The sequence below is a fragment of the Polyodon spathula genome, chromosome 15 (assembly GCF_017654505.1).
Source record: "Polyodon spathula isolate WHYD16114869_AA chromosome 15, ASM1765450v1, whole genome shotgun sequence".
NCBI lineage: Eukaryota > Metazoa > Chordata > Actinopteri > Acipenseriformes > Polyodontidae > Polyodon > Polyodon spathula.
The window spans coordinates 7,954,311-7,967,250 of record NC_054548.1 but is presented as its reverse complement, the minus strand read 5'-3'; the positions used below and the strand labels follow the sequence as shown (position 1 = coordinate 7,967,250).

At 37.3% G+C, this 12,940-nt stretch overlaps 1 protein-coding gene across 1 annotated transcript in view; it reads left to right on the top strand.

The window, feature by feature from the left end:
• Window positions 1-12,607, top strand: part of LOC121327920 (alpha-1,3-mannosyl-glycoprotein 4-beta-N-acetylglucosaminyltransferase A-like) — a 43,232-nt gene extending 30,625 nt beyond the window's left edge. Inside the window, exons 9-16 of the mRNA XM_041272265.1 lie at window positions 39-153; window positions 1,031-1,161; window positions 4,040-4,147; window positions 5,121-5,314; window positions 8,331-8,409; window positions 9,333-9,393; window positions 10,011-10,123; window positions 10,963-12,607. Coding sequence (XP_041128199.1) covers window positions 39-153; window positions 1,031-1,161; window positions 4,040-4,147; window positions 5,121-5,314; window positions 8,331-8,409; window positions 9,333-9,393; window positions 10,011-10,123; window positions 10,963-10,989 — 828 coding nt within the window. The 3' untranslated portion in view covers window positions 10,990-12,607. The remainder of the gene's footprint in view (window positions 1-38; window positions 154-1,030; window positions 1,162-4,039; window positions 4,148-5,120; window positions 5,315-8,330; window positions 8,410-9,332; window positions 9,394-10,010; window positions 10,124-10,962) is intronic.
• Window positions 12,608-12,940: the final 333 nt, after the last annotated feature.

Below are 12,940 nucleotides of genomic sequence, written 5' to 3'. Positions count from 1 at the left end.
TTTTGTTTATAAATTTGTAAATTCATTTTTCTCCACAGCTTGAAGATGACATTGTTGTGAAACCAAACTACTTCACCACCATGAAAAACTTTGCTCTTCAGCTGTCCTCGGAAGACTGGATGATTTTAGAGTTCTCACAGCTAGGATTTATTGGTAGGGAGATGTGCTTCATTTGTATGGCCTAAAACTCATAACAAGAAGTCACTGAGACCCTTAGCAAGAGTGTTGCACATCTCTAGAATACAGCAGACTCCAGTGTGTTGTGCTGGTTCTGAAAAACGAACCAATAACACCGTCAATCAAAAATCATGATCTCATAAGCTTCCACTACTAGTTGGTGTCTTCTATGACTTGCCATTTTGAAATAAATCCACAGTTGTCATTATAAAAAATGCATAGGTGTGAAGTAATTGGTATTAATTATAAGTTAGATTTTTTTTTTTTTTTTTTTTTATGTTGAATGTTAGATTCTGAGGCCAGTCATTTTCTTGTTAATTATCAAGACTTGAAAGTACACAGACAGACAGTAATATAAACAGATGACTTGCAGGATTCTTACCCTTTTTGTTATTTGAGAGAGCACATTTAAGTGAGCGTTTGATGCTGTATGTCTGTTATGTTACAGTTACGAGCTAAAGTGACTTGAGGGCTACTTAGTATTTATCATTAAACAATTGTACGACTGGCATGGAGTATATAATGAAAATGTAAAATTTGTCAGGTAATAAAATGTATATAATTAAATCATTATGAATTTCACACACACTACATATATCACTGAGGCATTTTTGAAACTAACTCCAGAAGTTAGTACTGCCAGACATAGCATTAGGCCACCAATGTAAAGCAGTGGTGCTTCACAACACCCCTTTGTTGGACCCCCTCCAAGTCTACATTAACCATTAGAAGTCCATGCTAAACTTGAAACAAAGACCTAGATGGGAAGTCACTGGGTTTGGGTACCGCTAAATTACATTGTAATAACACAATTGTGATGTCATTTCAATAGTGATTACCTATTTCTTTACAGGGAAGATGTTTCGGGCTCCTGACTTGAACCTGATTGTGGAGTTCATATTAATGTTCTGTAAGGAGAAGCCCATTGATTGGCTGCTTGATCATATCCTCTGGGTAAAAGTCTGCAATCCAGAGAAGGATGCGGTATGTATTTTTGGTTCCCTGACATGCAATGTATGGAGAACCCAGAATTGAGTCGTTTTTGCTATTTCTTGATAAATGGGTCACGGAGTGAAGGTTGCTAGCCAGTAGAGATTTGATCCTCAGTTGTCAAACTGAGGAGATTGTAGCTATAATAAGATCCAAAATGTTGTGGAAGTGGTGTGCCATCTGTACGGATGTCTGTATGTTGCTCTTTAGTGTTTTAATGTATATCTTGATAACTTTATCCAATACCAATGAAACTTGCTAAGTGCATACATTTGTAAGTAACTTGGAGTATCTTTTTGTATGTCATATTTACATTTTTAAATCTGCACACGGTGGATAGTGGATACATATTTTGTATTTGCAGCATTATCTATGTCACAAACATTAAGATCTCATGACACACTAATGTATCGCCAGACACCTTTGATGCAGGAGTCTGACAGAGGGGAAAACTCCAATGCATGTGTTATTTGGATGCCAGCAGAATTGGTTATGAGATGTGAAGCAAAACCAAGGCTGTGTGAATTCAATTACAGATGGAAATGAGTCTAGAGAGTGTAGCCAAGCACTGAGATCAGGTGATCTATTACTGACAGTCCCCTGGCTGATGACCAGCTCAGGCCACAGTGTTTGTGTGTACACCCTGCTCGTAACTGGAATCAGCTGTTGCTTTGAACATTTTTGAATAGTTTTTAAGTGGGCATCAGAAGGTGAATGCATTGAATTCTATTGACAGAAATGGTTAATCTCACTATTGTTTAAGAACAGTCCAACTACATTTTGAAATTAAAGCTGAAGAATAACTGTAAAATGTAAGGTGATGGCAAGTTAATGTGTTTCAGTGCTACATCAGTCCTCCAAGCCTAGGACAATATCTGAATCTAAACTTTTCTAGTGAAATAATAAAGCTTTTAATTTAATTCTTGATGTTGACAATTTAGGCGATACATTATTCTGGTAAATCAAACACAAACAAACATAGTGCGTGATTTTGAATTAGATTAGTCTCTTATTAAATTATGAAGAGGAGGTTGTTCCAAAGAACGTCTGCAGCGTTAGTATTTACCATCAATCTTATTTAATATGCTAACTGTCATGTTCTGTAGTTGTTGCTAAGAAAAAAATCATTTTTTTCGTTTGATTTAATTGCTGTGAAGCCTAAAAAAAAAAAAAAAATAGGTTTGCAGGTGATAATTGTAATTATTCATTGTGTACTGGTAGAAATAATTGCCATATAGTAAAATAAATACATAAATAAAAACAATATACTTTTAAATCATACATACTGTATGATGAATTGCCTTGTTAATTAGCAGAGATCAATGTTATGAAACCAGTCTAGACAGGTTGCCTGCTTCCAAGTGTTTAATTATTTAAAACTGAAGCATAGGCTGTTTTGTTTATGGCAAATCTTTTTTACATAATACATTTTTTTTTTCACATTGGTCCATTATCTTTGAAATGTTGCTGCTAAAAAATACCTAATCATTATTTTTGATTGAATGAGATTAACGGTCCATTGGTTCTGAATTGGGTTAACATGATTCAGTTGCTGTCATGCAAATGTTCATTTCCATGTAGATTTCCACCCTACACAATAAAAACAATGTAAAACAAAAACTAGCAGAACACCTCTTTTGGTGAGTGGGACAGATTCTAAACATCTAAATGTTGTTGTTTATTATTATTTTTTTTAACAATTATTTTTTATTAATTTTCCAATTTTTGGAATATCCAATTATTATTCAACCTGACTCACCGCTGCAAAACCCTCACTAACTCGGGAGAGACGAAGACTAGCGCTCTCGTCCCTCCGAGACAACCGCTCTGCAAGCTCGCCATACAGCCGTATTCAGAACTTAGTGTCGGAGGACCACCAGTTCTGAATTGTGTACAGGCCGGCCTGCAGGTGCCCAGCTAGTGGCAGGGGTCGCTTGTGCGGCGAGCCAACATAACCCCTACCCCGTCTGTGCAGCGCTTGGCCAAATTTGCGCCGCCCCCTGGGAACTCTCGTCCACAGTCTGCAGTAGCATAGCTTGGATTTGAACCAGGGATTTGTAAGCTGTAGGATACATCCAACACTCTAGGCGGAGTGCCATTACTGGAAGCGCCACTCGGGAGACCCTAAATGTAATTTTAAACAATATTTGTATTATGTTAAAACAGTTAAATTGTCCCTTATACAGTATGTGAAGAATATATTTCATGCAAATAACATTTCTGTGCTATGTTGATACCATTATAGCTGTCCCTCGGCACTGTATTTTGATAAATGAAGGGGTTGCTTAACATCAAACAGATGCAGAGATTGTGTTTGACTGTTTGAAATGCATACCAATATAAACCAATTGCTCTTCAGTCTTTCAATCATTACTGCATTTAGCAGGACTTTTAGATTCCAGATTCCCATTGCATTGAGGCTGAGCCTTTTTCACTACACTTTGTAAGGTAACAAGCTAATGTGTTTAAATAAACTCTTAATTTAATTGTCTGAGTTTAGGGGCTAGTCAGTGAAGAGGGTTAAGCCACTGGTTATTTATTCCCTTTCTCTCTGGGGGACTAACTGGGTTTGGGACATCAAGTCGACATCACACACAAAACCACCAAGCTTTCTTCTCAATTAGCAGTATCGGCTTCGTAAGAGGTTCACAGTGGCGCAAGTTTTATGTCCACCACTGAGATGGTAACTAAAGTAGAGATCCTCCACTTTTTGAATAAAATACCAATGAAAGGCCTGTCTGGTTTTATGAAGGTTTACACCTGGATGATGAGCTTAATGCTTCATCTGTTAATGAAGCCTGTCATTCCCCATCCACATCTGTTCAAACTGTGCTCTGCTCTAAGCAGGGATCTCTCACTTTTCTTTACTTAGAAACATTGCGAGCGACAGAAGTCCAGTCTGCGAGTTCGATTCAGGCCTTCGCTGTTCCAGCACGTGGGGCTGCATTCCTCTCTGGCTGGGAAGATCCAAAAGCTCACTGTAAGATGACCCCAGCTTGTGTTGCATAATACATGGTTACACTTTCTTGCAGTGTAACAATTAGTGTGTGTTTTACCAATGTGCTTAAGTTTGGCAATGTTCTGTTTTTGCCTGATCTACAGTTATTTGAACCTTACTTTTATTTTCGCTTTAATAAACATGTCCTTTGTTCTTGAAAACCATGGTCACTGTGCTTTCCCTTCTCTAGAGCACTATGAGTTTACATCACTAAGCGCTCCCCCCAATGATGAAGTCAAAATCAACATTCTACAGTACAGCATCTTTTTGTACTTTGAAAATGTACTTCATTTCTACATGAGTTGTTAGGACCAACAGTTCAAGCTGGGATTCAGTATGGGTTTATTATCAATTGTGGTGCCAATTAATACTATACAACACTACGTAGAGATGCTTCTGGCTTTACCCTACCTCTCTAATTTGTTTATGCTTTTATCATGCATGATTTTAACTTGCTTTTACCATTATTATATAACACAGTAAACTATTGTTTTGGGAGATGACTAACATCAGATTGGCTGACTTTTCTGACTCTGAGTAGTTGCCTCGTAAAACAGTGGGTACACTATAAGAGAATTCCATATCGGTTTATTCAACAATAAAGTGTCAGACTATGCTTGATAGAGGAATGAATAAGGGATAGGTGATCCTTTCGACCAAACGACTCATCATGAACACAATAATGAACCACATGCGCCAACAACAAAACCATGCTTGATGGTTCTTGTTTTAACGACTAGACATCCCACCCTGTATACATAGTAGGTTAATTAAGGAGAGACGATACCATTTATAAAACCATTTTTTTTTTTTTTTTTTATGCAGAACCGTTTTTGTCACCATACAACAGCTAGTATTTAAAATTAACATTTTCGAAAAACATAGTTTGTGTAGTTTTGTATATCCCGAATTTCATGTTGAATTCATTACTCATCGTTCTTTTATTTTCTGTCAGGACAAAGATTTTCTGAAGCCGTTGCTTCATAAGATCCATGTGAACCCACCAGCTGAGGTTTCAACCTCCCTCAAAATGTACCAGGGACACACCTTGGAGAAAACCTACTTGGGTGAAGACTTCTTTTGGGCCATCACTCCTACCGCTGGGGACTACATCCTCTTAAAATTCGACAAGCCAGTCAATATTGAAAGGTGAGGGATCAAAATTAATCTTAGGTTGCCATACAGTGATTTGTAGACCACAGAGCTTCCTGACAGTCATCTCAGTCTCGGAGTGTTCATGCTAGCTGACCACTGCAGTCTTATAAACAGCTTGGTTTGATTGAAGAAAGGAGCCAGGGTGTTGAACTCTTATGAGTCAACAGTGTATTTGATCAACACAAATGATCCCCCCCCAGTATAATATAGAAACACCCATATTCACTGTTTCACTACTTCTCTCCCCTCTATCCCCCTTCTCTATGTAAAAAAAAAAAAAAAAAAAAAACAACAAACAGTATACAGCGAGTGTAGAGAGAACTGAGAAGATCAAGTATGATACAACCTCTTTTAGAGTTACTGTGATTTCCTGATTAGGCCAGTCTCCGTACCATGTTTTCAACCTATCTCTGATAACTGGAAGAGATCCAACAATGTAATCAAAAGAATAATACCACCACAAAAAATCCTTTCCTACTCGCCTCACCCCCTCCCTACTTCACTTTTTTGCTACTTCTTTTTGTTCAAACACTCTGCTCTTATTCATCTTGCTGTTGTAAGTGTTACAAACTGTATCCTGTGTTGTCTGGTATGCAGCAATAAACTTAAGTCAAGATGGAAATGCATTTCTCAGCCTGTTTCTCTGGAGCATTTTCCAGGAGAAGGTTCATTTATATGCATTGTAGAGTGTGTATAGATCTTGCTCCCTCTCATGCAATTCCTCAGCTTTTCTGTTCCCACAAGCCACTCATTTGTAAGCAGAGCACCAACATTATTGCAAGGGGGGAAAATGATCTTGATTTGTTAATTGTCAGATCTGTTTTAAGAAATTATTTTTCTCCTGGAGGATTAGAAATACTAAAAGAAACTTCAATGAGAAACACTTTGACTAGATGTCTTTCTCAATGTCTTCAAGTTGAGGATGGTATTCTGACGTATGATGTGTGAACAAAAATATCATAACAATCCAGAATATATTCAACAACATAATTGACACTGGATACAGCAAGGTAGAGTAATGTGTTTCTTGTACACACCACAGACCTGTAACACTATTTACATGTGAGCTTGAGTTAAAAAGGAACCCTGTGTACCTGCTGGTAAAGCTATTTGTAAAGCAATATAAACAAACTGGAAAATCAAGAGTATCGGGCAAGGGACTTCCAAGTGGCGCATCCGGTAAAGGCACCCTGCGTAGAGTGCAGGATGCGCTCTATATATAGCCTGGACGGCACCGGTTCGAGTCCAGGCTATTCCATTGCTGACCATGGACGGGAGCTCCCAGGGTGCGGCACACAATTGGCCGAGCGCTGCCTGGGAGGGCAAAGGGTTAGGTCGGCCGGGATGTCTTCGGCTTACTGCTCACCAGCAACCGCTGTAGTCTGGCTGGGGCGACTGCGGGCTTGCCTGTAAGCTGCCCAGAGCTGTATTGTTCTTCGACGCTGTAGCTCTGAGGTGGCTGCATTGTGATTCTGCAGTGTGAAAAGGAGCAGGCGGCTGACAGCACACGCTTCGGTGGACAGCGTGTGTTCGTCTTTGCCCTCCCAAGTCAGTGCGGGGGTGGTAGCAGTGAGCTGAGTCTAAATAATAATTGGATATTCTAAGTTAGGGAGAAAATGATGAAAATAATTGGCAACTACTAATTGGCATGAGAAGTAGATTATCATGGTTTTCCTTCTGTGCAGTCAGGAATTGTATGTTCGTATAAAGTTGAATTTGATCCTCAAAGCAATTGAATATTAAGTACCAAGTCTGTTATTTGTTATGGTTCCAGAACATTAAAAAAATGAGTTTGCAGCAACAAGGGAAGACTGACAACATGCTGTAAAAACAGTGGAGTAGCACAGTTTGTATTGAAATAGTATTTATAGAAGAACCATAATGTGTTTTGGAAAGAGCAATTACAGGAAAGCATCTAGCAATAATGTGCCGGGGAGCCAGAATGCTTGAAATCAATTATCCTTTGTTTCCAAACAAAGTCCCGTTTGATTGCTGGACGTTGCAAAAGGAAAGCTGCAGCACCTGCACAGGCAGGGTATCGGAGAAGAATTTTAAACAGCAGACCACTGGAGAGAGACGTAATAGAAGGCACAATAGAAGCTGGTTACTTTCTAACAGTTATTTCCCAAGATTTTTCCCAAGACAGTAAGGAGAATAAACGGTGTGCGTTTCTGTTGGTATGGTCAGAAAGAAAAAAAGCAGATGTTGACAGATGGTACCAGTAGATGCCTTGGATAGTTATCTTTTATTGACCAGTACTGTCATTTTTTTATACCCTGCTAGTGGTGCAGATCCCCAGTGACAAGGATACAGCAGAGAATATGTGTGCATCACTCCCCTTATAAAAGTTGACCCTAGTAAGCATAGCAAAGTGTAATAAAGCACAGTGAACACTAGAATTACAGAATTCCCAAAAATGAAGAAGCATCTAATGCCTTATAAATGTTTTGGTGTTATTTTTTTTCCCCCAGTTGTTAGTGTTACTGCTTTTAACCAACATATAAGAACTGAAAAGATGAAAATGATTTTCAAGCCAGCATGGATGGTTTATAAACGTTGAAAATTGTTGGAGTGCAGAGTTCTTTCATGCTAAAAAATAATAATACAGCTAGGAGCCATTTGTTTTTGTGCCCAGTGGAAAAAGAGACAGAATGTGCTCCTGGTTTATCTGATACTTTATTCTAGCTGCCATATACCTTCAGGCTTCTGAGTCATCCACAGCGAAGCATCCCTGAAGGTCACAATTTACTTTTGCATTTTCAGATTAAACTGGACAAATGAGGCAGATTTGAGTTTCTGTGCAGGGACTTGTATTGCAGTGCTGCCATCTAGTGGTAGTGGTTTTGTTAAGATTTTTTTTTTGCTGAGAATTGTTTGAGTTACTGATGAATCTGTGCAAACCTCAAACTTAACACTGGCTGTACCACCATACATGCTAAGTGATTACCTGTGGTTTGATCCCTGGATTTGCCAATATCTTGAATGCTCCTTGCTCTGTTTTGATTTCCAGATACCTATTTCGTAGTGGTAACCCTGAACATCCAGGAGACAAATTACAGAATACTACTGTTGAGGTTCTGCCTTTTTCGGTAAGAATACCAGTGCACTTCACAAACAAAGCCTTGGACTTGAGAGGGCTTGTGCGTACTTTAAACAGGACAGTCACTTTATTATAACACACCACTGTCTTAGAAGGGGGTTGTTTTGCTTCCTCCTGTGCCAAAAAATGTAGAAAACATTGCCCTGCCTATTGAGGGGCAAATGTTTTGAGAAACACTGATATTCTCAGTCACCGGTATCAAAAACCATCTGTTTGCATATTCTAACATTAAAAAAAAAAGTGATGTCCTTAATTGAAAATAACACTAACAACTTTGGTTAAAGTACTAGTTAAATACTAGTGAAGCAGTAACATTGTGTTTAGAAGGAAGTTGAATGGTACTGTATCTACAAGGTGTAAAATAAAGCAGTCATATCGTGCAAAGGAACCAAATCACATGACGTGGCAGTTGATCAGATATATAAGACCCAGAGCAGTTAGATGTTAGTTGGATGTAAAATGGTCAGCAACCACTGTTCAAAACTTGTAGCTAACAAATTCAGAGGACTTTGATATTATTATTATTTTTAATTAGTTATTTAGCAGACGCTTTTATCCAAAGCGACTTTGAGACTAGGGGGTGAACTGTGCATCAACAACTGCTGCTGCAGAGTCACTTACAATAGGACCTTGATTTTATGTGAATGGCATCACTCAATATGTACAACCAGCCTATGGCTGAATGCAGTAATCGAACTGTATAACCCTCTTCCCAGTAAATAACCATGTCCTGTAGTAAGGCGTTGAATGCAATATTGCTGCTTCTTCCATTGTCTCCAATTGAATAATACCTTATCATGGTCCAAAACCATGGAATTGAAGTAGAGACTATTAAGCGCTGGCAGAATTTTAATGCATTACTTTTTACTGTGAGAATAATGCTATTTATTGAATCCCATAATCCTTTTTCAGGAAACTGGATTGAAAACCAAAGATAAATATAAACGCACAGATGATGGCTTTTACATAATAGGTAAATAGTTTATCTTCTGTTTACAGAATTGTTTTTGTTTCCTGGTGTTCTATCAATACAGTTACAATGACTGCATCGGGTATAATACCTTTAAACAATGTATCCCTCAACAGCAGTGAAATGGTGACGTCTAGCTCACCATAAAACTAGTTGGAGTTTCTGTCAGTCAAGAAGGACTGAATATAGGGCGTTTATTTGTAATTGCCTTTTGACACAAGGTCAATTTCTTATCAAGAAACAAAAATGAAAAAATACATTTTGAAAAACACTTATCTATTCCTTTTTACAATGCTAAACAATAATAATTATGTTCACAGACAGTATTGTTTTTCTCAGTTTCTGTGTAGCATACTACTGTACATGGCATGTAAAATGTGCAGGTCCTTCAAATTTTGAATTGCAGGTAACACGTGAAGGAAGAAATTGGTAACCCTAAATTTGAAGTTGAGCAAAGGTGTTAATGGAGAGTTCAACGGTGTTCTGGGCGTAACCAAGTGTGTTAAAGTCCTTTGTTCCTCTGGCCCCAGAAAAAGCTAAATCCATTTTATGTTTTATGCAACTTTGATTGTGGGCCTTGTGACTTTATAACCATTTTTTCCCTTGTTTGTGCCATGAAGGAAAATTTGAAAATGGAGTGTCAGAGTCTGCAGTTGATCCCATCTTCAATCCCATTTCTGCACTGCGGCTTTCAGTCCTGCAGGACTCTGCAGTGTGGGCGATACTCAGCGAGGTGAGGGTTTCGTAGCGCTCCAACCCACAATGGGTCAGGATATCATTCCATAGGATTTAGCTACTAAACCAGAAAATACATGGAAGCAGAATACTGTACATATCCCTGCAATGGATATACACATTACATTAAAAAAACAAGCGACTGTGGACACTGATCTTAATGGAAAGAGTGACACGTAACTAGAAGATGTTTCGAATTGAAGTCCTTGCACGCTGTAGTGGGAGGGCACGCTATATCTTCCTGACAGCAGTGACCTCTGCTTGGGCATGCATGCCAGATTTTGTTATTGCACCACTTCAGAACACTGTTAAGAATAACTGACAATAACTGATACAGCCTTCAGCTGCAAATCACTGTGCACATTTAGCTGTCTTATGTAAAAAACAAGCTTGTTTCTTATGGGAACAAACCAAATTTACAGCTAAAATATAAACTATGTTTATACACCTACTATATCCCTCTTAAAGGGATATAGTATTTTACAAGACATATACTGAAAATATATATTTAAAAATTATTTTTATATTTATCAGTGTCATCATTTACATCCTATCTGGGTACATTGTACAGTGCTGTTTTCTATTCTAATTGTTTGAAAATATGTATCCTTAATTGAACTGGTGCATCCTGCCATGAATATGTACAAAACTTTTTTTATGAACTATGTGCTTGGTATTTTATATACAAACATACTGTTGCTGTAGATTGATTGGCTCGAACCAAGTAGCTATGATCTATAGTACAATGGCTAGAGGTTCCTTAGTATGGATTTCTGAAAGACTGTTTACACCCACAGATTAAAAAACTCTAACAGTGTTTTCAATGTTTATCTTTAGATGCACGTTAAAAAAGCTCCAAGATAGCCAGCAATAGCAGAGAGAGCGTGACACCTTGAGAACAGATGCACACAGGATCTCAACACAAGGACCGCAGAGCTTGTAGAAAACATGCCTGATACTTTGATTTGGATGTGTTTGGATACGTTCCATGCTTTTCCTTCTACCTCTTGTGAATACTACTGTAGAAAATTATTTAAAGTAGGCCCTGTTAGACAAGGAAATATTCCTTGAGTGCTTCAAAAAGCCCTAAAACAAACAAGATCAATACCAAGAAATATGAATGGGACCCCTACAATCCATTTCAAGTAATAATGTAGAAAAGTGAGAGTTGTACATTTTGTAATTTGTAGAACGATTGCATTTTGTTTGCCAGTATCTGTGTTGAAGCAGTATTCCTATTTAGATTTATATTTTGTTTCTGTTATGAAAAGTGATGGTGATTTAATTTATTTAGAAAATTAGGTGCACGTATATTTTCTGATTGGATTATTAATCAGTAGATGTTTGTTTGTAAATACATCTACATTTGCTATTTTAATTATTTCTTGTTGACTGAAACTCTGTACGTATTATTTCTCAAATACCTTTTGATGTATGTACTTGTTCATTTTGTATAGTGTTTTTCAGTCTTTAAGAAGGCATATTTGAAAACGTGCCTTAATTGTCGGGGTTCTTAAATACATTGAAGTTGCTGGCACAAAGTCAAAGACTTGTAATTAATATACATCTGCTTTGTTTGTCAAAACTGCAAGAATATTTGATTTCAGCACAGTTGTGCTTGTAATTTTTCAAATTACATATATTGCACTTGACTGTCCAAGTCAGAAAAACTGCTTGTTTGATAATGCCTGTTGCATAGAATATTAGTAATGTGTTTATTCTTTTTCTTAAAAAAAAAAACCCAAACTTTTCATTCTGTTTAAAGACCGGTCATACAATACTCCATACTACTAGTCATTCTTATAAATGATAAATGTCTATTTGTGGCATTAATACTTTCTACACTCCGTGGGAACAATTTGTTCCAATGAGATTCGGTTATGCACACTTTTTCCCCAAATACACTTTTTTTATTGTCGTTCTCTATTTCAAACCCTGGGAACAGTTTTTTATGCTGCCCTTCAAAATGTGTTCCTTTTTATTTTGTCCAGATGAATATAAAACAATAGAAACAGTCTTGGGGTAAATACCAGTTTACCTTAACTTCAAACTCTTAACCCACGCTGTCTGCTTTTATAGTAAGGGTTACCAAAAAAGTGAAATCCATCTGATATTCTGGAATTATTTGTAAAACTAAATTTACAGCTATACTTTACATACATTTTTTTAATATATTTTTTTGTTTACATTTTACATAAATCATGGTTTCATGAAGAATTGTTCACCGTACTAATATATTGTGGTTTTGTAGGCAGAGATTATTTATTTTAACAATTGCTGCTACAATGAAACCTTTATGGGTCATGTGCCTTTCATCTATATGTTTCATGTATGTGGCAGAGATTTATATGTGTACTATTGAAATAAAATTGACCTTGATATAAAAAGTTATTGCAATGCTTGGTATTTACTGTATTCCTTCAAATATAAGATGCAGACCAAATTTCCCTCCCTCAATTTGATAAATAAACAAAAAAAAAGTGCATTTACAAAGATACAGCTTCAATTACGCATGTGGAGGCAGTTTGCAGCCATCTGCTATCACACAGAGCATTACAGTTATGATTACCCGCACCTGTTTTTCTCCCAATTTGTCAAAAAAAATATGGGGGTCTGCTCAGCACTTCCAATCTGTCCAAGCTGTTAGAAATGACAAAATTGTAAAAGAAAACAAAAACTTATCTTCCAATTACTCATGAAGCAAATGACACATTTTAAAAATGGCTGTATGTCTTGGATGATTCGAGATTGGGCAATAACGTTTTTTTTTTGGTTCATCTTTACTCAGCAGTAAATCATTTTTCTGCTTGTGTAT